The 22,884-nt window shown below is 35.2% G+C and overlaps 2 protein-coding genes across 14 annotated transcripts in view; one reads left to right on the forward strand and one right to left on the reverse strand.

Moving 5' to 3' along the window:
• The window catches only part of Pex6 (peroxisomal biogenesis factor 6), a 76,635-nt gene extending 60,270 nt beyond the window's left edge, over nucleotides 1-16,365 (reverse strand). For both annotated transcript variants that reach the window (XR_013030439.1, XM_076510217.1), the window contains exons 1-2: nucleotides 15,013-16,365; nucleotides 6,422-6,579 (exon numbers count right to left, since the gene is read on the reverse strand). Coding sequence is in view for 1 of the 2 variants with exons in the window: in XM_076510217.1 (XP_076366332.1) it covers nucleotides 6,422-6,579; nucleotides 15,013-16,365 (1,511 nt within the window). In the remaining variant the exon portion in view is untranslated. The remainder of the gene's footprint in view (nucleotides 1-6,421; nucleotides 6,580-15,012) is intronic.
• A 14-nt stretch (nucleotides 16,366-16,379) lies between these two features.
• Nucleotides 16,380-22,884, forward strand: part of LOC143255097 (cyclin-dependent kinase-like 1) — an 84,413-nt gene continuing 77,908 nt past the window's right edge. For 2 of the 12 annotated variants that reach the window (XM_076510303.1, XM_076510335.1), the window contains exons 1-2: nucleotides 16,381-16,500; nucleotides 17,234-17,341. The gene's annotated coding sequence lies outside the window, so the exon portion shown is untranslated. Of the gene's footprint in view, nucleotides 16,501-16,595; nucleotides 16,967-17,233; nucleotides 17,342-22,884 lie in introns of those variants that run through there. The other 10 variants (XM_076510266.1, XM_076510282.1, XM_076510352.1 and 7 more) reach the window with 8 other exon arrangements.

Raw genomic sequence — 22,884 nt, forward strand, 5'->3', positions numbered from 1 at the left:
TGTACTAATTATCTTTCCTTTCTTTATCATTAACCAGTCATTCAAGTTTTAACACATGAATTTAAAAATAGAGGCCATAAACTCCTGTATTGATCTCACTAAGAAGTGTTCAAAGTAGTTTACACTCCAATATAATGTTTCACAAATTAAGAGTAAATTAAAATGTCATATATATTTTAATAATTAAACATGATGTATTTTGAATAAATCTGTTTAAAAATATAATCACTGAATCTCTAAAACTGAAAGGAATTATTTATCTTTAAAATAATTCAGACTATCCATATTTTAAAAGCAGCTTCCAGTTTTGTTTTAAACACAAGTTCCTTATCTGCTCAGTCATCAGATAAATATTAGATATGGATCATTGTTTAAGTCTGTGACCTAGCTTCATTTGATTAAATTATGAAACTCATCTCCAACAGCCTTGAAACCACATATTTTAAGACATGCTTTTTATTCATGGCCTTTAACCAACCACCAGCAACCTTTTCATGTCTGAATTTGGATGACAAGCTAGAACCAGTTAAACTGAAGCCTCAAACCTGAAATACCATGTAGATGATACCTTCATCAAATAGCTACACAACCACATTTTCTCCAACATTTAAGCTGACAAAATAAAAATTTGGGCAGAAAACTGAGTTTTAAGTCAAACCATGATATTACTAGACATCTGCATTCAATAAAACATAACTTAGAAAAAAAAATAAGAAAAGAGAAAGTATGATGCTGAAAGTTTGAAACATGAAATCAATATCATCAAGTTCTTCCAAGCTGATGGTTTTCCTAAGCAGTTCATTAAAAAACTCATTGAAGCTGAAGGCCTTTTTACTGAACCCTTTAGATGAACACTTTGCCATAATTTATCTATTTTTTATCTAAACACAACTGCAGGATAATTTGTAAGAAATTTAAAACCAGAATTTTTTTAAAAACATAGCAAAAGTATTTTAAAGATCTTTACAAGACTTCACATTGCAATAATTCCAAGAAACAAAAACATTCAGAGTGCTGCCCTGCAAATGCAATAAAACTGACATCGGGGAAATGAAAGTAACTGTCAATCAGATACCAAGAGAGTAAGCTGATGTGAAATGGAAGCTACTGTTTTCAAGCACAGATGCTGATGTTTATGTAAACATTTGGCTTCTCATCATAAACTCAGTTTTTATACTCAAATCATCACAAAACAAACTGTGGTTCAAAAATATACTAACTTTTGCAATTCAAAAGTGACCACAACAATAATGACTTTTAATGTAAAAGTAAAATGCTAACAGTATTTATTTTTACCTGTTGACAAAATTTCCTTAACTTTAAGATCTAAATGATGTCTCGCTTTCAATATTTAGAATACTGAATAATTATACATGTATATATAATATATAAGAAATTACATTACATAAATAGAACACAAGGCTAACTTTCACAGTATCTACAACAAAATATTTCATATAATCATACAATAGACACTAGTGCATAAGAAAATAACGAATAACAGAAAGTTATTTGTGCAAAAATATTGGTACACATTTATTCACTGCTTAACTGTTTCTTTTCATTGTAACATAATCTATTTCTTAAAATATCACTTAAGAGTTGTTAATTGTAATATCAATGTATCTATAAATGTATTTACAGAGTGCATTTAACATTCTATTGATAGTACATAACTTCAGTAAAATGTTTGAAGCTTCCTTTAAACAAGTAGCTTAAACAATATTCAAAGGCCATTAAATTGACATTAAAACTGCCAATGAATCCTTATAAAAAATACACCATTTCTCCACTTTTTATACCAAATAAACACTACTCAAATAAATGTGTAAGAAATTTAAAAACAGTTTGATTCAAATTTATCAATTTATTAAAGTTGTGGAAGACTGTTTCTGAACTTATTGACAATTACACAATTTGCAACTTGAATTACTGCTAAAAATGTTATTTTCCAATACTGCAAATGTATTTCTAATACTTACCTCTACTCACATAATAGCTTTCCTCAATTTGTACTACCTTCTATATGCTCAACATTTGTTCCCCACTAACCTTGAAGCTCCTATCTAAGATCACTTCACACATTGTATAGTTGCATTGTAGCATACAAATAAATATGCAACAACCATCCACTAACAGGAGTCCAACAAACCCTCCTATAGCAAATGACTCCCTGTACATGCACAGCACAATCATCACTTTCAGAGTAGTCAAGAAAAGACACATCAAAAATTGGAAGGATGAGTGAGAAGTGTGAGAAGAGATATGTATCTATTAAAAAAACATTTTCAGTATTGGAAAATGTTAACTCCCAGTACTATTTATTAGTTCTTCCCATATAATAGCTAGAATTCCACACTGAAATGGTGGAAGAAGTGGTACAAAAGTTACTTAGATAAGCCTCCTTTGGATTTGAATGGCATGATCATAACAAATAGAAAGAGTATTTTGAAATGTTCCTCCAACATTTTTTGTGATCTCATGCAATGTAAAAAAAGGTGATGCTAAAAGTGTCCAATTACTAAGTACATTGTTTGAGATCATTATCCATAAAACTAGTTCTTCTAACCTTGTATATATATATTAGTTGGATAGTTAAATTGCATTTAAGTTTTATTTTTGTATCTGAGTTATTTATGTATTATTTGTGTTTGAAAATTCATATCTGAAAGGTTTGATAATTATTAAAATGTATTCAGTGCTTTGCCTTGTTCAATGCACATTTTGTAAGCAAGTGTAAACACTTTTGCTGCAAGCTAAACTGTCTGTAATAGATAATGCTAAATCACCCATGGGACACTCACTGACATGTGTTTGCATAAATAATCAATAGTAAAGAATAGGAAAGGAAACAATATTAAAAATAAACTATAAGTGAAAATGTAAAGATGTGAAATTGAACATATGACCCTAAGAAAATGTTAGAGAAAGTAAAAAATAAAAACATATATTCTCAAAAAAACTTTTGATATTTATTTAGGAAGTTCTGGGGATTATGCAAATCAAATTTTAAAACTGTAAAATAATAACTGGTATTTTTATATTCAATGGAAAATCCCCCTGCAAGGTGAACTATTCAGAGTCTCAGTGCAAATAAAGGTTGTTGTTTTTTTTAACTACTATATACTTTTAGGAAAGTGCTTGTCAAATTGCAAATAATTTCATCCACTAGTTTAATTTTTGGAATACAATATAACATTAACAATATTAGGTCCTACAAGTTGTAGGAGCTGGAAAAAAAAGTTACTTATGATAGTTCATGAAATGTTAGTGTCTGAAATGGACCTTAGTTATGAAGAATATACCAGAAGCAACCCTCAAACTGTCTTGTGGAACACATCATCTCATCAGGAAGCATTAAAAAAGGTCACAAGGTGAGAATTTAAAGCTACGTATATCCAAACATACATTACTTATCATTGAATTGGGTCCAGATATGTAAAAAAGGTCACTGTAAAGGTAAGATATATTAAAAGAAATCTTAGTCATTAAACGTTAGTAAGGGTATGTAGAATAGCAATAGGAAGAAGTCAATATCCTAAAGAAGAGAGAAGACCAGAAGAAGAAAAAAAATAATGTGCTATGAAAGGTGGGGTAATCCACATACCAGCCTGAACAAACTCTTCCAAGAAATGAAGGAAGTGAATAGCCATAAAGAAAGAGTAAGGTATCAGATTTGGTGGGAAGATATTTGAAAAATGTGATGTGAATCTACACCCAATGAAGCATAGGTTAAATGGGTAAGTTGCTATATCTTTTGAAAGCAATGGGAACAATATCTCTGATAGATGAGGAATACCAAATAATAAATAGACAAGAGCATGAAAAGGAGTGGACCAAATAATGAATCACATGGATGGGAAAGAGAAAATGATTTGGGACACAATAAGAATAATAGTGAAAAACAGAAGTAAAAACATACAAGAAGCACCAATAGCTTACATATGTCATACGTTTTACAGTTACAGGAAAAAAAAACTGTATGTGAAAGATATTACAAGGAACAAAAGGCTAAAGGTTCAAACAGAGGAAAGGTAAGGGTATGTAGAACAACATTCAGGTTCTAATCAGGAAGGACTGCAAGTCAAGGAGAACAACTGTGGCAAAAAGAATGAAGGAGGAAAAGACAGAAGACAATACTTGACAATAACAAGAAAACCCAAAAGTATTAGGTAGAGCTGTCCAGTAACCAGTCATGGTCAAAACGTAAAAGTCTCCGTTGAATAGCCAATGAAAAATGTGAAAAGATGGAAGGCTACATACGAAGAGAGCCTAGAATGTTAAAATGTGAAAAGATGGAAGGCTACATACGAAGAGAGCCTAGAATGTTACCCAAGAGAACAGACAAAACCACACATGAAGTTAGAGTGATGAGCCAGATTGAAGAAGTACGAGGTGACAGACATAGAGGAAGAGGAGCAAAGGACAGGAGAAGGTGCAAGAGAGGAAACCATGGCTAATTCAGCCAGTATGGAGTTAAAAAAAAAGACTCAAATGAATGAAGAAAAGTAGGAGGGTAAACTTGGAGAAGAAGGATGGACCAGTCCTGACTGAATGCATCCCCAATTAGAGCTAAAGAAAGATAAACAGATGGCCATAAAGGATAAAGAGTGTCCAGTTGAGAGTGCAGCTGTATGAACAACAAAGAACTGAAGGAGCAATTCACAGGCAGTACCTCAGCAGTATTTGAAAGATAATTTACAATAAGATTCAGAGCACCCAGTATAAAACATGCAATGAAATGCACTTTTAAAGAATGAGACCAGAAAATGGATGTTGATTGTGTGAAAACAGAAAGAGTGAGATGGATATAAAGGGATGGTATATTGTGGTAACACTGACCTAAATGGATGTGAAAGTTGACCCATCTCCCCCTCCTCTTTTCAAAAAGGCATCTGGCAACAGGAGGATAACTGGGTGAGAAGAAGGAAAAGAAATAGCCACTAAAGGAGCAGTTTCAATAAATCACCAGGTGAAGTCTTTGAGTAAGGAAGGAGAAAGTTAAGAACAAAGTATCCGAAGCAAAGGACCAGTTATCATTCAGAGTTCGTTGTAGGCACCACAAATGAGCACAACTCGTGTATATGAGATTCCATTGATGCTCAAGTCCTCAAAAGAGAGAGAACCTCCCATATTCATATGGAAGGAGAGGTTATTGCTCCAAGTCACTCAAAAGAAGAGGAGAGGGCTGAACCCTCTGAAGATGTGAATGATAAACAAAATGTGTAAAAAATATGACTTCTCTAAGTTGACTAATCAAACAAAATATGCCATCTTGTAAAGGAGAAGAAGAGAATGGCCATAAGAGGCTTGTTGGGATGGAGCAAAATGAGAAAATAACTATCTAAGACATGTAGCAAAATACCATTACAGAGTGAGAAAGCCCTCAAAGAAAAGTGAGAGAGGATGAGAAACTAAGCAAGACATGAAAAATGTAAGATCTAACACCTATTTACAGATTCCTTGGGAACCACAAAGAGATAGGGTTATGATCCTGGAAAATGAGGAAAAACTTATACAACAACAACTCTAGCCATTACAACCAACACTAGTAAGAAACAAGATCCTTTGGAGGAGGTAATATAATAGGAGCAGGAGACAATGAAGAAGAAGAGGAAGACCAAACAACTGGCTTCAAATGGAAGGCAAAGGCCTTTAAACTAAAAGAAATAGATCCTACTGGCCCCAAGCCGAAAGGAAAGTTACTACCTAGACCGACAACACCAAAGTCTACAAGTGGTGGAAGGAAAGAAATGGGAAGGGATAAGAAAGAGAGAAGAGGAAGAAAGTGGACAGGAGATTGAGAGATGGAAAAATGGAGCATGAGAGGAAGGATAAACCAGTGAGGATAAGGAATAACATGGCACCAGGAAATGAGCACACAAGTAAATTACGCAGATTATTAAAGGAACCACACGAAGGCACATGAGATAAAAGGAGAGTAAAGCAACTATATAACAAGTGATTCATGCCAGAATCAGCTCTAGTGACAGATCAACCATATATGAAGTAAAAAGGCTAAGCAAGAACAACACCTCACTGTATAAAAGATAAGTGAATGAACATCTGCCAAAACACCCACAGGGAATAGTGGATTACCACAGAAAGTTAAAGGAGGAAAAATAATGGAAAAAGACAATATGAAAGACAAAGGTAGGAAAATTTTATGTCTAAGAAAGACAAACAAACGACATGCTACAATTCAACTATACTATTCATAAACACTTGATGTTAAGTGGGATCCTCACAGCTATTGTCAAGTGAAAAATATGCATATAGAAGGGTCAGCACAAATTGAGAAGGTTACTATGTGAGAGGAGATATGGCATTGTATCTGAAAAAGTGAAAATTATTTATCATACTAGATATAACTTTTAAACAAATTATGAATAAGCAGCAAATGAGCATTAACAAGGTCTACCTGTCAATTTCAAAATATTTACTCAGCAAAAGTAAGTCACTGAAAGAGGTATAGGCTGGAGACTGAACAAGAGACAAATGCAGCTCATTTGCATAAGGAGGTGAAATCTCCACTTTCTCTAAGTCATCTTCAGGCAAATCTTCTTGGGTAAGCATTCCCTGGTTATATTAGAATGATTTAATCCATAGATAAATATACAGCACTAAGTGGGAAATAAATATAACTTTGACACATTGTAACATGGCTTTGTTCCAAAATGAAATGTAAACTTTTAATTCCTCATGAAATTTTGTCAGAATGTTTGCTTATTATTTTTTCAGAGATTTAAAATATATCAATTCTAATGCTAAAGTTAAATATGGTTTTACCAACACAAAAACAAAGGTTAAAATTAGATTTCAAAGTTGAAATCTTATTCCACTGTTCCTTTAAAAAAAAATCCAAATTCTCAAAATATATTTACCTTTAGTCATCTTTAAACAGAATCACTTCTTTAGGAAGTAACAAGAAAGTATGATTTTATATATACATTTCAAAAAATCAAAAGTGAGTCAGTCCATGTCAAATCAATCTCTTCAGGAGCCTCTCAAATCAGATCTTTTCCAATTGTGAAGATAATTTTCAGATATGTTGATGCCATAAATATGTATTATTTAATCATGTTTCATGTCTCTAGGTTGAATGGTTTTTATTTGAGACATCACCAAATATCTGATCCCAAAATGGGTCCCAAACAAAAAATATAATACAAAAATACCAACAACTTTATTTTTAACTCTACAGTGAAACAAAAATATAACTGGAAAGTTCACTTTGTGTCCTAGTCAAATATACCATTTTTCTCTAATACCTAGAATTAAAAATTAATATTTTCCTTACCTGATAAATTATTTCCAATAGACACTCATCTCCATACACATACTAGCTTGAACATTCATACATTTGTGCATGAGATTTGAATGCCAGTGGCCTTGAGCTAATTCCCATCTAAACATCGTGTTTAATGTTATCTGCAATGGCAACCCTCCACCAATAGGAAGGTGACAAAATCTCCTTGTACAGTAACTCCCCTCATGCAACTGCACTCAAACTAACTTCATTTTCAGGTGAAGCAAAAAGAAAGTGCACAAAAACAAAGAAGGTGAGTGGGAAGGTGCAAAAAGTAAGAATCTACCTGAATTACATTTTCAGCTAAGGAAAGTGTTAACTTCCAAAATAATACCTTATCCTCACACACCAGACCCAGCAAGGATGTTTGCTCAGGAGCTTGTGCTCGATATTCCTTTCACACACAGAATAAATAGAACCCTACCCTGAAATTGTGGAAGTATCGATGCAACAATTAAATTCAGATGAGCTCCATTCAGAAAGTACCCTGAGGGAAAAGCCCATGGAGTGTAATATCTGAAGGTAAGGAGTTCATAGGGATACACCCCTGGGAGATTGCATTTCATCTCAACCAGGGTATACTCTTTGTTCAGAAGGAAGAAAGAAAAAAGACAAAAGAGGCTTAAGTGCTGCTGGGATGGGTAGAATTATTAAATGATTAATTGATCATTCACACAGAAGTAGTCAATAAATCAAGAAGTACTGCATCTAACCTCAACATAACTGAGCAAACCAAGATAGGGTGATTAATCCATTTTGCTTCTGGAGGAGGGACCAACACAATTTAGAAACTGCCACCACTACTATACCTCCCACCATATTGTGCTGCACACAATCAGTGATGAACTTTCCAAGGTTCACCATTTTGGTGACTCGGAACTAGTAATTCACAAAGGTCTTCCATGCCCGACTTGAAAGAGGGGCTAAATTTCCTCTGGGGAGATCCAAATAAGTGCCAAGATCCCCTTTTGACAGCTGCTGGACAGGTCTTTTACTTAAGACAATACAATGCAATAGATGACAGCAAACTCCTATTTTGAAAAGCCAATAAATGTGAGCCAAAGAAGTAGGTAAGTACTTTTTTGGTGTCAGCTTTTTTACAAAATAGTCCATGGAATGGTATGGTTTGGATGAAGCAATTGAGGACTCCCCATATCAACAATGGCAGGTGATAGAACCAGGGCAGATGGATTGAGTGATTTCAACTTCTCCTGAGTCAATGCAGATTTTGAGAAATAAGCATACTCAGAGGCAAAACCAGCCACCTGGGAGAATCCTGTTAGAGGGAAGAGGATGACGAAAAATTTTGATTGATTGGTTGACTTGGTGTTTTATGGCACAAAGCAGCTAGGCTATCTGCAACAAATATCCAGTAAAAAGTTAAAATCAAAGTAAATTTAGTAAAATTCATAAAAGGAAATTAAGGTAAAACAAAACGAAGTTTAAAAAAAAACAAATAGTATAAAACCAATGTACAGTAATAAAAACTACAGTAATAAAAGTTGTAAAGGACTTTCTGTAGCATAACTGTAATTATCATTACTCGCCAGGAAGACTAACATGTAAAAATAAAAACCACCATCAGTCACCTGAAGTTAGCCTTTCCAGTCTTGGTTCCAAGTTATTTAATGTTATGACCATTTTCAAAAAGTAAATTAATAAATGTTTCAAAAGCCTTGTAACAAAAGTTTAATAATAGCTCACCAGGATGACTAACGGGTAGTTCAAATGGATAGTTCAAACAGCAGCGTTAGTCACATGAATTTGGCCTTTCCAGTCCTGGATTTGAGTTATTGGACATTATGACCATTTTCTAATTTCAAATCAAACTAGATGTACTTTGATTCTTAAAATGGAATCACATTGAAAAAGGTCTAATATATAAATTAAAAAACTTAAATAGCATTAAAAAGATGAGTGGCCTTTAAAAAACTAAAAAAATTTCCAAGATGGACAGTATCACCATCACCAATAACACTGTCTAATGTTAAAGACAAACCTTGGGGCAGAATGTGTTTAAAATGGTGCTATCGTTGAGAGTCATAACGACAGCAAGAAAGTAAAATGTGGCTTATTGTGACCTAAGCGTTACACAGACTACATATTGGTGCATAAGTTCCAGATAAAAGAAAACAATGAGTTAAAAAACTGTGGCCAATGCGTAGTCTAGTTAGAACAACTTCCTCTTTCCAATCCTTATGGAAGCAAGACAGCCAAAGTCCAATATAGGGTTTCATTTGGAAAAGCTTCTTTTTGCATTGCTCACTCCAAGTTGATTGCCAGCTGGCACAGAGCTGAGCATTGAATACAGGACTATAGTCCATGTATGGGACAGGCACAGTAGTGATAGTGCCAGAGCAGATAGATTTAGTTGTGGTGTTGGTGAGCTTGTTCCTACTAATACCAATGTGGCCCAGTATCTAGAAAAACTGGATAGAATTAGATGTTAAAGAGAAATGGGCCAAGTTTTGAATATAGGTGAGAACAGGGTGTGAACTAACATGAAGTGATTCCAGGACCAGTAGTGAACTAAGCAAGTCAGTATAAGTAGTGCAGTTGGAGTACTGCTTAGCTTCTATGTGATTCAGGGCAAGAGAAATAGTGTACAGTTCAGCAGTGAACACAGAAACTGTAAAGTGGATTTTGCGCACAACCACTGAACCACAACAAACCATGGCAGAGACCAAACAGTCCCCTGATTTTGAACCATCTGTATAATTAGGAATAGAAGGATAGTTTGAAAGATGTTCAGCAAATAACAGACAGTATTTCCAATTGGGAATGTCTGCTTTTCTCAGATGATATAAAGATAGGCCACATATGGAGACTGTAAGAAGCCATGGTGGGAGGGGATGACCAGTGGATACAGCAATATTATCCAAGGACAGACCCAATTCATCCAACTGCACCTAGATACAAAGGCCAAAAGGAGCAATGGCAGACCACCTGTTCTGAAAAAGTCTGGCCCACCAAGTAAGGAAAACACAACCCCAGGTGGGATGCTTTGGTAAGGAAAAAAGTTTCAAGGCATATAGTAAAGACAGCTGTAAATGACAGAGGTGCAAAAAAGCTTCATGAGACTCCATGCATAAGTTCTGAACTGGGGAAGTGTGGAAAGCCTCAGTACGGCACTGAAGTCCTTGATGATGAATGGGGTCCAGCATTTTTAAGGCCAAGGTTCTGGCAGAGCCATAGACAAGTAATCCATAGTCTAGTTTCAACTGAATAAGAGCATGATATATCTTTAGCACAGAACATCGATCTGCTCCCCAAGTGGTGGAAGAGAGGACACGGAGAATGTTCAGAGCTCTTGTACATGACCCAGAGCTGCTTGATGTGTGGTATAAAGGTCAGCTTACAGGTCAAATATAAGTCCCAAAAACTTTGTCTCAGAGACTACAGGCAGCACAACTTCATTGATATGAAGTTCAGGATAAAGGTGAATACCCTGTTGGCAGCAAAAGTGCATGCAAACAGTTTTAGAAAGAGAGAAGTTAAAGCTGTTTGCTGTGGTCCACTTCAGTAAATTATTGAGGGCAGTCTGTAGCTGCCACTCAATATACCTCATGTTTGATGACTGACATGAGATGTGAAAGTCATCAACACAGGGCCTGTTTGCAACAATGAGAGGGAGTTGTTCAGTGAAGGCATTAATCTTTATACTGAAAAGTGTGACACTCAAAACACAGCCCCGAGGGACTTCAAGTTCCTGTAGAAAAGAACAGGAAAGTGTCGAACCCACATGAGCTCGAAATCTCCTGTCCATTAAAATTTTTTAATAAAAATGGGCAAATGGCCATGTAACCCAAAGATATGGAAGTTGTGCAAATTGCCATACCTTCATGTTGTATCATAAGCTTCTCAATGTCAAAGAATATTGATACAAGATGTTGTCATTTCAAAAAGGCTTCTCTGATTGATGTTTCAAGTTGAATCAGGTAGTCCATGGTGCAGTGTTGTCGTCAGAACCCACACTGGGTGGGCAAGGGAAGGTTATTTGATTCGAGGAACCAAACAAGACGAGCATTAACCGTCCTCTCAAAGGTCTTACAGAGACACCTTGTCAAAGCAAGTGGACGGTAGTTTGAAGGAATCTCGGGATCCTTCCCAGGCTTAGAGAAAGTTAGAACAATAGCCTGACACCAGGCTTCAGGATAAACATTATCCTGCCAGATGTGGTTAAAAACAATCAGAAAAATAGCAAGAGAAGCAGGAGATAGATGGCACAGCATTTCATAGTGCACATCATCAGGTCCAACTGATTACTGCCAAACCAATGAAGGGCCAGTTTGAGTTCCACCAGTGTAAAGGTACAATTATAGTCATAGAGACAATCAGTTCAAAAGGAAAGAGGTGATTGCTCTGTCTGAGTCTTGATGGCTAAGAAGGTAAAGGAAGAACCAGAAATGCTCCAGGTATCAGCTATTTCCTGGCCATTAGGGAGCAAGATCAAGTGGGGACAGAATTATATTGCCCACTGACCTTTTGAATCTTGTCCCATATGAATTTGGAACTGGTGGTAAAAGATATGCTAGTTGCAAACTTAATCCAAGATTCCTTCTGGCTTTGATGTCTTACCCACCAAGCATGTGCACTGATCTGCTGGAAAGCAATGCAGTTTGAGAGTGTGAGATATCTACAAAAAGTATCCCAGGCCTTGTTTTTGAGCCTTCTGTGCCATGTGGCAGGCAGGATTCCACCACGGATGAGGACATCATGGAAAATGTGTCCAGGTTTTAGGAATACCTTGAGCAGCTGCTTGTAGAATACAGTCAGTTACTGCTGACACACAGTCATCTATTGATGGCTTACAGATGATGGCAGGATCAAGTTCTGCAAGAGCAGTGAAAGAGGGCCAGTTTGTGTGATCCAGCTTCCACCAGTACATGTGGGTTGGGTAGCATTGGCCACGACTAGTCTCTCTCAAAATTATAGGAAAATGGTCACTGCCTTGTGGAGTATTGTCAACCTTCCATGAAGAATGGAAGAATAGTGTAGGGGAGCAAATTGAGAGATCAATAGTGGTAAAGGACTGACTAGATGCATGAAAATAAGGACTGGTATTGGAAAAAGAAAGATTGTGATCAGAAAACATTTTTTCTTCAGAGCAGCCCCTCCCATCAATATCAGCACTTAACAGGGGGGATGATGTCCATTAAAGTCCCCAGGATTAAAAATGGAGATGGCAACTGTTCAATGAGAGAATCAAGGTCTGATTGATCATATGTCTCTCCGGGTGACAAGTATAGAGAACAAACAGTGATGGTATGACCCAAGGAAACACAAATGGCTACGGCCTCCAAGGGTGTGTCAAGTGGCAAAGACAGGATAGGGATGAAACAGAAAATGCATCTAGTATAGCAACCAGAGGGAGTCAAAATCCTGAGAATATGTAACAATCAAAAGAAAAAGATAATGAGAGACAAATATCTGTGGATTTCTACCCCATGTATAAATGGGAATGGAATGATGGTTCAAAAGAAGTTTTTAAGATGATTCGAGAAAAGGTTACACTTGGGAATAGCAACAAGCCATGGTGGGATGAACTGACCTGTGGAGACAGCAATATCATCCAAGGACAGACATAATTCAGCCTGGATATGAAGGCCAAAAGGAATAGTAGCAGACCACCAATTCTGAAAAAGCATGATCCACTGAGGAAGAAAAGCACAGCTTTAGGTGAAATGCTGTGGTAAAGATTGAAGTTTGAAGTATACAGTAAAGACAATTGCAAATCGCAGAGGTGAAGAAAAAGTTCATAAGACTCACCATACAAAATCTGGACTGGGAAAGTGTGGAAAGCCCTCATACAGAGCCAAAACCACAGGTGGTAAATGAGATCCAACATCTTCAAGGTCAAGGTTCTGACAAAGCCACAGACCAGAGACCCACAGTCCAGTTTCAGTTGAATGAGGGCACAATAGATCTTGAGCACAGAACATCAAACCACTCCCCAAGTGGTGGAAGAGAGGACACAGAGGATGTTCAGTGCCCTTGGACACATGAAGAGTAGCTGTTTGATGTGTGGAATGAAAGTCAGCTTATGGTTAAATATAAGCCCCAAAAACTTTGCCTCAGGGACCACAGGAAGCACAACTTCACCAAGATGGAGCTCAAGATCAGAGTGAATACACCACTGGTATTTTGTTTTTGACTTTTTTTTTTCTTTATTGGATGAAGGTTTATTGACCTCCATAGATCCTGCCCTTTATTGTTGGAAAGTTGCTTTAGGATGGTTTACCCTGCAATTATACATAAAGGGCACTGCCAGTAACAAATATAGGAAATCTATTATTAACAGAGGGAGCAGACATTCACAATTAACTAATGAGAACCCACTGGTATTTGTGTTGACTCAAGAAGCTTGTAAAAGGCCATACTTTCTGCTGGTAAAGTATGCAATTAAGCACTTCTTTCAGAATAAGTAATCAACATTCAATTCTAATCTAGACAGAATATTTATATAAAATGAGATGCATAAATTAGCAGAAGACACAGAAATTGTAGCTGATATTTGGATAAACTCATTAGTAAGGAAACAAATGAATACCAAAAGAAAACAGCTTTTATAACACAACATTAAAGGACAATAATAAATCTTCTGATACATCTAGACCATCCTATCTACTAAGTTAAGTACTACTAAACAACTCAAACCAGCATTTACCATTCAAATATTTATCAAACTTTCTCTTAAACACCCTTTAACTGATTATATATACCCACATGAAGACTCATTTCAAAGCCAAACCACCTTATTAAACAAATAAAGCTGTTTCAGTAAAAGATTACTCTCACCCCTTCTATCATCTATTAAAATCCCCCAGGATTAAAAAGAGAGATGGTAACTGTTCAATGAGGGCATCAAGGTCTGACTGATCATAGGTCTCTTCAGGATACAGGAACAGAGAACAAATAATGATAGCACAACTCAAGGAAACACCTTATTTAGCCTGAAAGGAAAGAGTGCTCTCCCCAAGTCTTGATAGCTAAGAAAATGGGGGATGAAGCAGAAGTGTTAGATGTTGAGAAAAGGTTTTGCTTAGAGTACCTGCAATGCACTGGGTATCAGAAACTTCCTGGCCATCAGAGATCAAGATCAAACGGGGTGCAACATTCAATTCTAATCTAGACAGAATGTTTATATAAAATGAGATGCATAAATTAGCAGAAGAAACAGAAATTGTAACTGATATTTGGATAAAATCATTAGTAAGGAGACAAATGAATACCAAAAGAAAACAGTTTTTATAACACAACATAAAAATGTGCCATTGAAAATTTCCTCTTGTTTGTAATAAATTTGCATCATGTGCAAGTTTGATTTTAGCATATCCCACAAGCATAATTGAACCTTGTGCCAGTTGTAAACCAGACTGAGCTCTATCAACTGAGCATACAAGAACAAATGTGAATAAAATTGTCATACAGACTGAATTAAACTTCATTTTGGGTAAGATACACTTCATATTCTTAAATGTTTGAAATAAGATTTTAAAATGTTTTTAAATTTATATTTTTAAATAAATTATTTTCATGGGAAAACTTAAACATGGTAATAATGAAGACTTTAAAAAAGATACTGGTTCAAAGGTACTGTATTTTCTTACATTTTATTTAATTTTAACACTTTTAAGTTACACAAAAAACAGTTACCAGAACCATACTTTAACCATTCATCTGGTAACACAGAACAGCCTTACCTCACAATTCAGCCTCGCTGCTGATTCAAGAAAAGATGAAGGATGTTTATTCAAGTTGAACCATAAATTTGGAGAGATAAAAGCCACATTGTTCCTTATGTCAAATTTTGGAAAGTCTGTGCTTTCATCAGTATTTATGGAAAACACTCTTACCAGTCTTACTTTATCTGCTGGAGTTCTTATTCCTGATTCAATGTCTATTGAATAGCTATTTGCCTTTTCAGTAGCTCTTGAATAATTTGAACAATCTTCCCTTGGTTCTCTATCTTCTGTTAACCAACTTTTTCTAGTTGTCTGTTTATCTTTACAAATACACATGCTTATTTTAACCCAGCTTCCATTTACAATATTAAGTTCCTTAAGAGAAACATCAGACACTATAATTAAATTTACAGGATCAATGGAAGAAAGATCCTTTTTTGTTAAAAGATACATCTTAGGAAGTTGGGGTAACATCTTAACATGAAATATTCTTTTGTTAGAATGACGGAGTAAGTTTTTGTGAACTGCTACTGAGAAAGGATTGACAGATCCTAGAAGTAATCCATAAGGCAATAAACTGTTACAGTAACTGAAGACATGAAGCATTGTATTAAAACTGATAACAGGTTCTTGAGGTTTTTTCACAATTCTACAATCATCTGGCTTGAACTTAGTTACTACAACTGTTGTATTTATGGTCAGAATACCCTGGGCCACTGGCTGACACTCAACAGCAATCAGGTCAAGTATTTTAGAAATACTAGGTTGGCCTTCAATATCAAATGACTTTGGCATTCCTAACAAAACATCACCAGAACGACAAAGTACTTTTTTAGGGTTACACACTGAAAGTGACAATTTATCACACCAATTGTCTTGTGTTGCCCAATTATAACACTCATCAGATTTTGCTAAAAACACTACCTTCTCAAGAGGAAGACAGTATACAGGCTTAAAATAAAACTTCTCCAACAAATTCAAACCATAATGTTTTACAAAAAAATCTGTCACATATAACTTCACCACTGGAGTATCTTCGGAAAACTGACAAGTACTGTCAACACCTCCATCATAGTTTTTTGGAACATTTATTGTTTCTTTTACAATAAAAACATTAACAAACTGAGTTAGCTTATTGAACATTCTAATTTCATTGTTGCAGTACCCTGTTTCTAAAATTCTGCTATGTATCAACGTTCCAACAAATGTTTCCCATTCAAGATCAAACATTTGTGTGCCAGACTCAAATCTAAGTCTTAGTTTTTTCATATCTGACAAGTTAATACCAACAAAAAGTGGATGTTGTGGTAACCAAAAATTCTTGGAATTCACTTCATGAAAAATTACTTTTAACGGCTGAATGTTTGCCATTTCTAACTTTTCATATACGTATTAAACGTATTAGACTCACTCTTCGATCAGTCTAACACCACTACTGTTATCACTGTCGATACTTCTACTCCAGTTCCAGTGTTACTGCTAGTACATAACGGCAGGTGCTGTATCGTAAGTTACTCAGTTTAAAAAATTAACACAAATATTTATCAGTATGCAAAAGCAAATTAGACCTGAACACATCTTATCATAATAATTCCATTTACAGCAAACCCATCAAATTACATTTAGTCGAAATCATATCCAAGTAAAAAGTATTATGCGCATGCGTTTTTCGTAAACGTAACTAAACGTTTAGCTTCCTTCCTGAACGAATAATAAGTACCCTGAAGCGTGATGTGAGTCTGATGAAAAATGCAACTTTGTCTTCATATTCAAGCCAAGTCGATGACTAATTCATTTTTGTTCTTTTGACTTTTAGAATTCAACATTTGTGGTACCAAGTAAGATAGCTTTTCGCAATTCACGAATTTAACAAATTTACTGTTGGGTTACCGTCAAAATTTGCACAACTGAAGATACCAGGAAAAGAGAAAAACGTATCCTTACAAAACTTTTTAATTACGTAGCAAGGCTTGTACATATTATCATATTCACTTTCTTCTACCAGTTAATCAGTTTAGATTAATTACCATTTGTGTTATTTTTGGTCACATGCATAACCTCAAATGTTTCCTAATGAATATGAAAAGTTGATGATTTTTTTTATTTTTTCTACCTTAACACTAACCACTGTAGCGAAATTATTAATAAATAATGAAATGAATGTTGAAAAATATGAAATAAAATGATTAATATCTTTTTTCTTCTTCTTTTCGTTTTAATTTTATGGTTTTATTGACAGACTTACACCAACCGGAGCTGTGGTGATCCTTGGATTAAAAGTAGCACATCACAGTGAAAGCCTGTTAACTTTTTGTGAACGCATGTGATATTCGTAACCTTTGCACTGGTAAGCTTAATTCCGTAGGCCTCATTTTTTGCTCACTACATTGGTTCTTTAAAAAAATGTTTTCAGCTATGCCTTTTAGAACACAAACAATATAACACTCACTAGAATGAAATATTTTAAAACTACTGTAATTAATCTAAGTTTTTTTTTTAAAAAAAAGTTTTAAAATTTTCTGTTACTGCTCAAAACAACATAATCAATTGCGGTCTTTCTGTTTGTTTGCTGTTAAGTGCAAAGCTTATTTATTGCAGTATTTGTGCTCTGTTCCCACCATGATTATTGAATCTCGATTTTTCCCACTATAAATCTGCTCCCTGCTGGTACAGAGGTAACTCTACAGATTTACAATGCTAAAATCAGGTTCATTTCTCCTCAATGGCCTCAGCAGATAGCCTGATGTGGCTTTTCTGTAAGAAAACACACCCATTATAAATTTACAGATTTACTGCTCAGTCACTATGGATGCTAGTCTTTAATCACCTAAAGAAAATTGTAGATTTAATTATAGGAAAATCTATTTAAGTTGGTTTGAAACAAGTATTTGTTTTGAAACTGATAAAAATAGGAGGAGAATTTCTAGTAGGTTTGCCAAATATATTGATAACTCATGAGATTGTAAATGTAGGAGGTTAAATTTTATATTGTTGCATGTAATTATGCATAGTTTGTGTTTCTTGTTGCATAAAGACTTTGAAATTGATAGTATTGAGGGTGGGTTATATGAAATAGTAAAATGAAAAAAATCCTTTTCAATTAACAACTTAAAAGTTAGATAATATAAAAGATTGCATTAAATGTTATGTATTAATACCAAGTATATTAAAATAAGCTGATGATTAAGTTGCTTAACACTCCTACGAAAAGGCGTTTCTAGTCCTGATTTCTCCAAGCCCATTCCCCTGGCTGTGGTTTTGCTAGATAGTAGATAGGGACAGTGGGAATCTCGTTAATCCATTCATTAATGGATTTAAATGGCAATTTCATTTAAATACAAAATTATTAGCCTAATATTAATAACCTTTCAAGTTGCTCTGGGGCCTATTAGGCCCCAATTTTCGTAGGAGTGTTAAATAAATTTTGAATGCAACTCTGGTTGTGGCATGTGCAGTTTAGCATAGAAGTATATACAGGGTTAATGGGAAACATCAAGTTTATCTACACAAATTAGCTTTAACTATGTGTTGGTTATTTTCAGTCAGCATATGAAAGACCTGTTAGAGAAAGAAATTGTGTCATTGAATTTTTTTGTCCAGCATTTTGCAGCAATGTTAATGGTGGATAGAGTAGATAGTTTCTAGTTACAAATGTAGTAGAAATAAAGTCAACTTAATGTTTCTCTGAACCACGTGTCATTCAAAATAAATGGAATATTTTGAAAATTTCCTCATTTAAATAAAAAGGTATAAAAGGCATGGTGAGCTTGTATAGCAAACATGAAATTTGAAACATAATATTTATATAATTCATTTGTATGTTGCTTATACTTTCTAGCCAATATTTTTTACACCTAAAAGTAATCACAAAAATTAAGAATTTGACCGTTTAGATAATTTTCAGGAGACTGATGCAACAATTCATACAACAGTCAGGTTTCAGCCATGTGGTCAAAGAGCCCTGATTTATCATCTTGATAGTTTGTCTTTGTATATGTATGCAGTTAAATGAACCAGTCATTAGTGCATAATAGATGTACTTGGAATGTTGCAATTTCCTTGTGGTATTCAGTGTGAGATTTCCTGCTACATGGATTTTTTTCAGAATATTCAGTAAGGGAGTAATAATTGGAGGCTTGGAGAACATCAATTTATTGAGGTTATTTGTGTTTTGTTCTGAAGTTACATTGAGTTCTTCATGAAGAAGAAAAAAAAAAGTTGAAACAAAGACAGTTCACAACAAAAATCTTTATCACAAGCAATACAAATCATGATATGCTACACAAGACAAAAAACGTTATTTTTTTAGTGGGTATGTTGAATTTGAGGCCTGGCACAGCCAGGTGATTAAACACTCAACCCATAATCTGAGGGTCATAGGTTTGAATTCCAATCACACCAAATGTGCCAATCCTTTCAGCTGTAGAGGCATTATAATTTGATAGTACATCCCACTGTTCATTTGTAAAAGAGAAGCCCAAGAGGCAGTAGTGGGTGATGATGACTAGCTGCCTTTCTTCTTGTTTTACATTTCTAAATTAGGGATGGCTAACATGGATAGTCATCATGTAGCTTTGTACAGAATTTAAAACAAAACCTAAACTAATGTTGAACTGGTAAGAAAGAGGTAGATAAACCTTTAATATATTTATCTTATGAGTTTAATGCTTGTGAGCTACACAAAAATAAAAGTTAAAATTGAAAATAAAAATATCCTAAATACATTAAGTTAAAATGCAAACACTGTATCCTTAAACAAAAGAGATTTTATTTAAAGGTAAGGTAAAATTCTAAAAATGTAGGAAGGTAAATAGCAGTCACTGGTTAATATCTATTTTGTCCAAAGAAAAGACAACTATCTATCTCAAATCATGAGGAGCAATATTTTATGTAAGAAGAAACGCGTACTTGTCAATTAATGAATCCATGTTTCATGTGCACCAGGGAAAGAGAACTGAAATGTTTACTTGTGTGACCATCTCATTTTGAGGATCTTTTCAATGACAGAAAGGTCTTTCTAGGACAGATAGTGGAATGTTTTTGCAGTGCTCCATCATCATCTTGTTAATTTTTATCTGCTCCATCACTTGTAGGTGTGGTAGTCTGAATCCACAATCAAGAATGGACAGGTAGTGCACAGAATTTCTTGATGTTTTAAAGTCTAGAGAGTTAACCCTTGGAGTAGCTGCCTCCATTGTTCACATGTTTAATGCATCAAGAAACATTCCCACTTTGTTTCTTAGAGATCAATGAACATAAAAATAAGCATTGTCTCACATTCCTGGACTCCAAAACATCAGAAGAATCAGACTAACATGAATAACCATTAGTTTCTTGTATGATTCAGCAGTTCTTTAGGATAGCTTTGTAACGAAAGAGAATATATGTAATTCCAATTTGGCAGACTGCAAAGATGACAAAAATGAGAAGTGTTAAAAATTTGATCATGAATTGGAAAATTTAGGACTGGGAGTACTATGTATGGATAATTTTACTGATGTAAACATCCTGTGTTTTTGTATTTGATTAAATTTTAGCTGTAGTCTCTGATGTTTACAATTACTCTGTAAACCTACCAGGTTACCTTCACAACAAACTGATTGCTATTGAATCAAGCTGGTTAGAAATGGGGAACAAGACTGTAAAGCAGGTATACACACCAGTGAATAAGTGAAATTAAACACCTACACCTCACTTCCTTTGTGACTTTGTTCAGCTACAAATTCAGTATAGAGAAGAACAGTTGTGCCTTGCATGAAGGTGTTACTTCATGCTTCCAGCATTGCATTAATAACTGGCATTTATATATATTCTAACTGGCTTTATACTGAAATATGTAAAGAACATATTTAGAAACAGTGTTTTTTGGAAATTTTCAATCTGTATGATAAAATAATTCACAAAAGACTGAGTATACCAAGTTTACATTTGTTATGTTTTGATTTCCACTGACAGTTTGCAATTCATTTTAAACTGAAATGGTTCTATTAGCACTCATGAAACAGAAGTCAAACTGTCGTTTCACCAAGTAATGTTTGGCAGATCAGTAACTACAGTTAACTTGATAATTTGAGATTGTAGCATTTTGATTACTTTCTCATGTTCTTATTCAAAGGCTGCTTTGTTTTTTTTAAACTACTCTTTAATTTTGTGTTGACAAACACTTATGAATATTTTACACTATCCTTTGTGAGTCCCCCTTGGTGTGGATTCCTGTACACGATAAGGGGACCTCCCAGGGAAGGTTCTGATCTTTCAGTTTAACTCCTCTGGAATCTAAACATCTACCCACGTATTTGCCATATTTGGTGACCCATGAAGAGGAGGAAAGGATCCTGGTGGTTGAGGAGTCCAACCCTAACACACTGCTTTGGCCTTTAATTTCTGTAAATGGTTGGCCCCCCTTGGGTCAATCAGCTGGTCCACTTTGGCTAGGGTCAACCAAGTACCAGTGTTGGATGTTCTCAACAGGTGTTGTGGACATTATATCTGATGCTGATGTTTGGGTATAATGCTCATGAAACCCTGGTATTGTTGCAGTGTCCTTGTTTGGAATTGTAGTGTGTCCCCTCGTAGGGCTCCATGGTGGGTAGAGTCAGTGGGCACTGAAACATTATTTTTTTATTATGGATACTCCAAATAAAATGGTGAAAAAACAGTCCATACGTAAACGACCACATCTTAAAGATTCTGAGCAATCTTCAACATCTGTAACACCTGTACCTCATTTTCTTATCTTACATTCTCTTTCAGACAAACCTTCATGGCAAATGTCTCCTTTTTTTAGTTAGAAGGAACTAGAGGGACTTGCTGGTTTTCCAAAGTCAGTCAAAACGTTACACTCTGGTGACATGTTGATAGAAACATCCACATCTAAACACAGTGAACTCCTCTTACATTTAAAGGCAATTGGGGATATACTTATTGAGGTTACACCTTATGCTTCTTTGAATTCACCATGAGTAGTTATTGTTGAGAGGGATTTGAAAAGCATCCCTGAGTTGGAGATGTTCACTGGTTTCTCCATCCAAGGAGTTTCTGCAGTGAGGTGTATCTTCACTCACAAAGATGAAATTATGATGCCGACCAATGTCTTCATTTAAACATTTACATCACTGTGTCCACCTGCCACCATCAAGGCAGATTATTTTAATTACAAGGTTCGGCCATACATTCCAAACCCTCAGATGTTTCTAGTGTCAGTGGTTCAGGCACTCAAAGACATCATGCCATGGTTCCTTGAATGTGATCTTTCTGGTGGCAAGGACCACAATGCCTGTGAGAATGAAATAGACCTTCATTATGTGAACTGTAGTGGTTCTCACCAATTTTACTTTCGTTCATGCCATAGGTGGATGAAGAAAAAGAGGTGTAAAGTGTTTGAAAATGGTTTACAACATTTCTTACCCCAAGGTTCAAAGTTACTGTTCATCACTTCATCTTGGATGTATGCTGCTGCACTTCATCCACTACAATAGTGGGAGTGCAGATGAATCTCTCTGTGTCTCCTAAAGAATCATTCTCAAACTATATGAAAAGTCTTTTGATCTCCATGGCTCAAAAAGTTGATGAATCAACATCAACACTTATCTCTGCCCCTAACATTCATTCCAGCAAACCCCTAGATCCACTTCCTTTGGTTTTGAGTACAGGCATTTCCTGGGGTACATTTTCTCCTTCCACCTCAAGATGCAAAACGATCATTCGTTCACATTCTCATTTGCTGAAATACTCTTCCAACAACAAAGACCTGTCTAATCAACCCAGGCAGTGTCCATGGAGGTCGCAGACCCCCCTCAAATAAAGAAAATAAAGAAAAAAGATATAGTTGAAAAAATTTGCCTACACATAAAAAGTGGCCACCTTGATACAATGGAACTGTTGAGGTTT

This window comes from Tachypleus tridentatus, chromosome 1 (assembly GCF_004210375.1).
Source record: "Tachypleus tridentatus isolate NWPU-2018 chromosome 1, ASM421037v1, whole genome shotgun sequence".
Classification (NCBI taxonomy): Eukaryota; Metazoa; Arthropoda; class Merostomata; order Xiphosura; family Limulidae; genus Tachypleus; species Tachypleus tridentatus.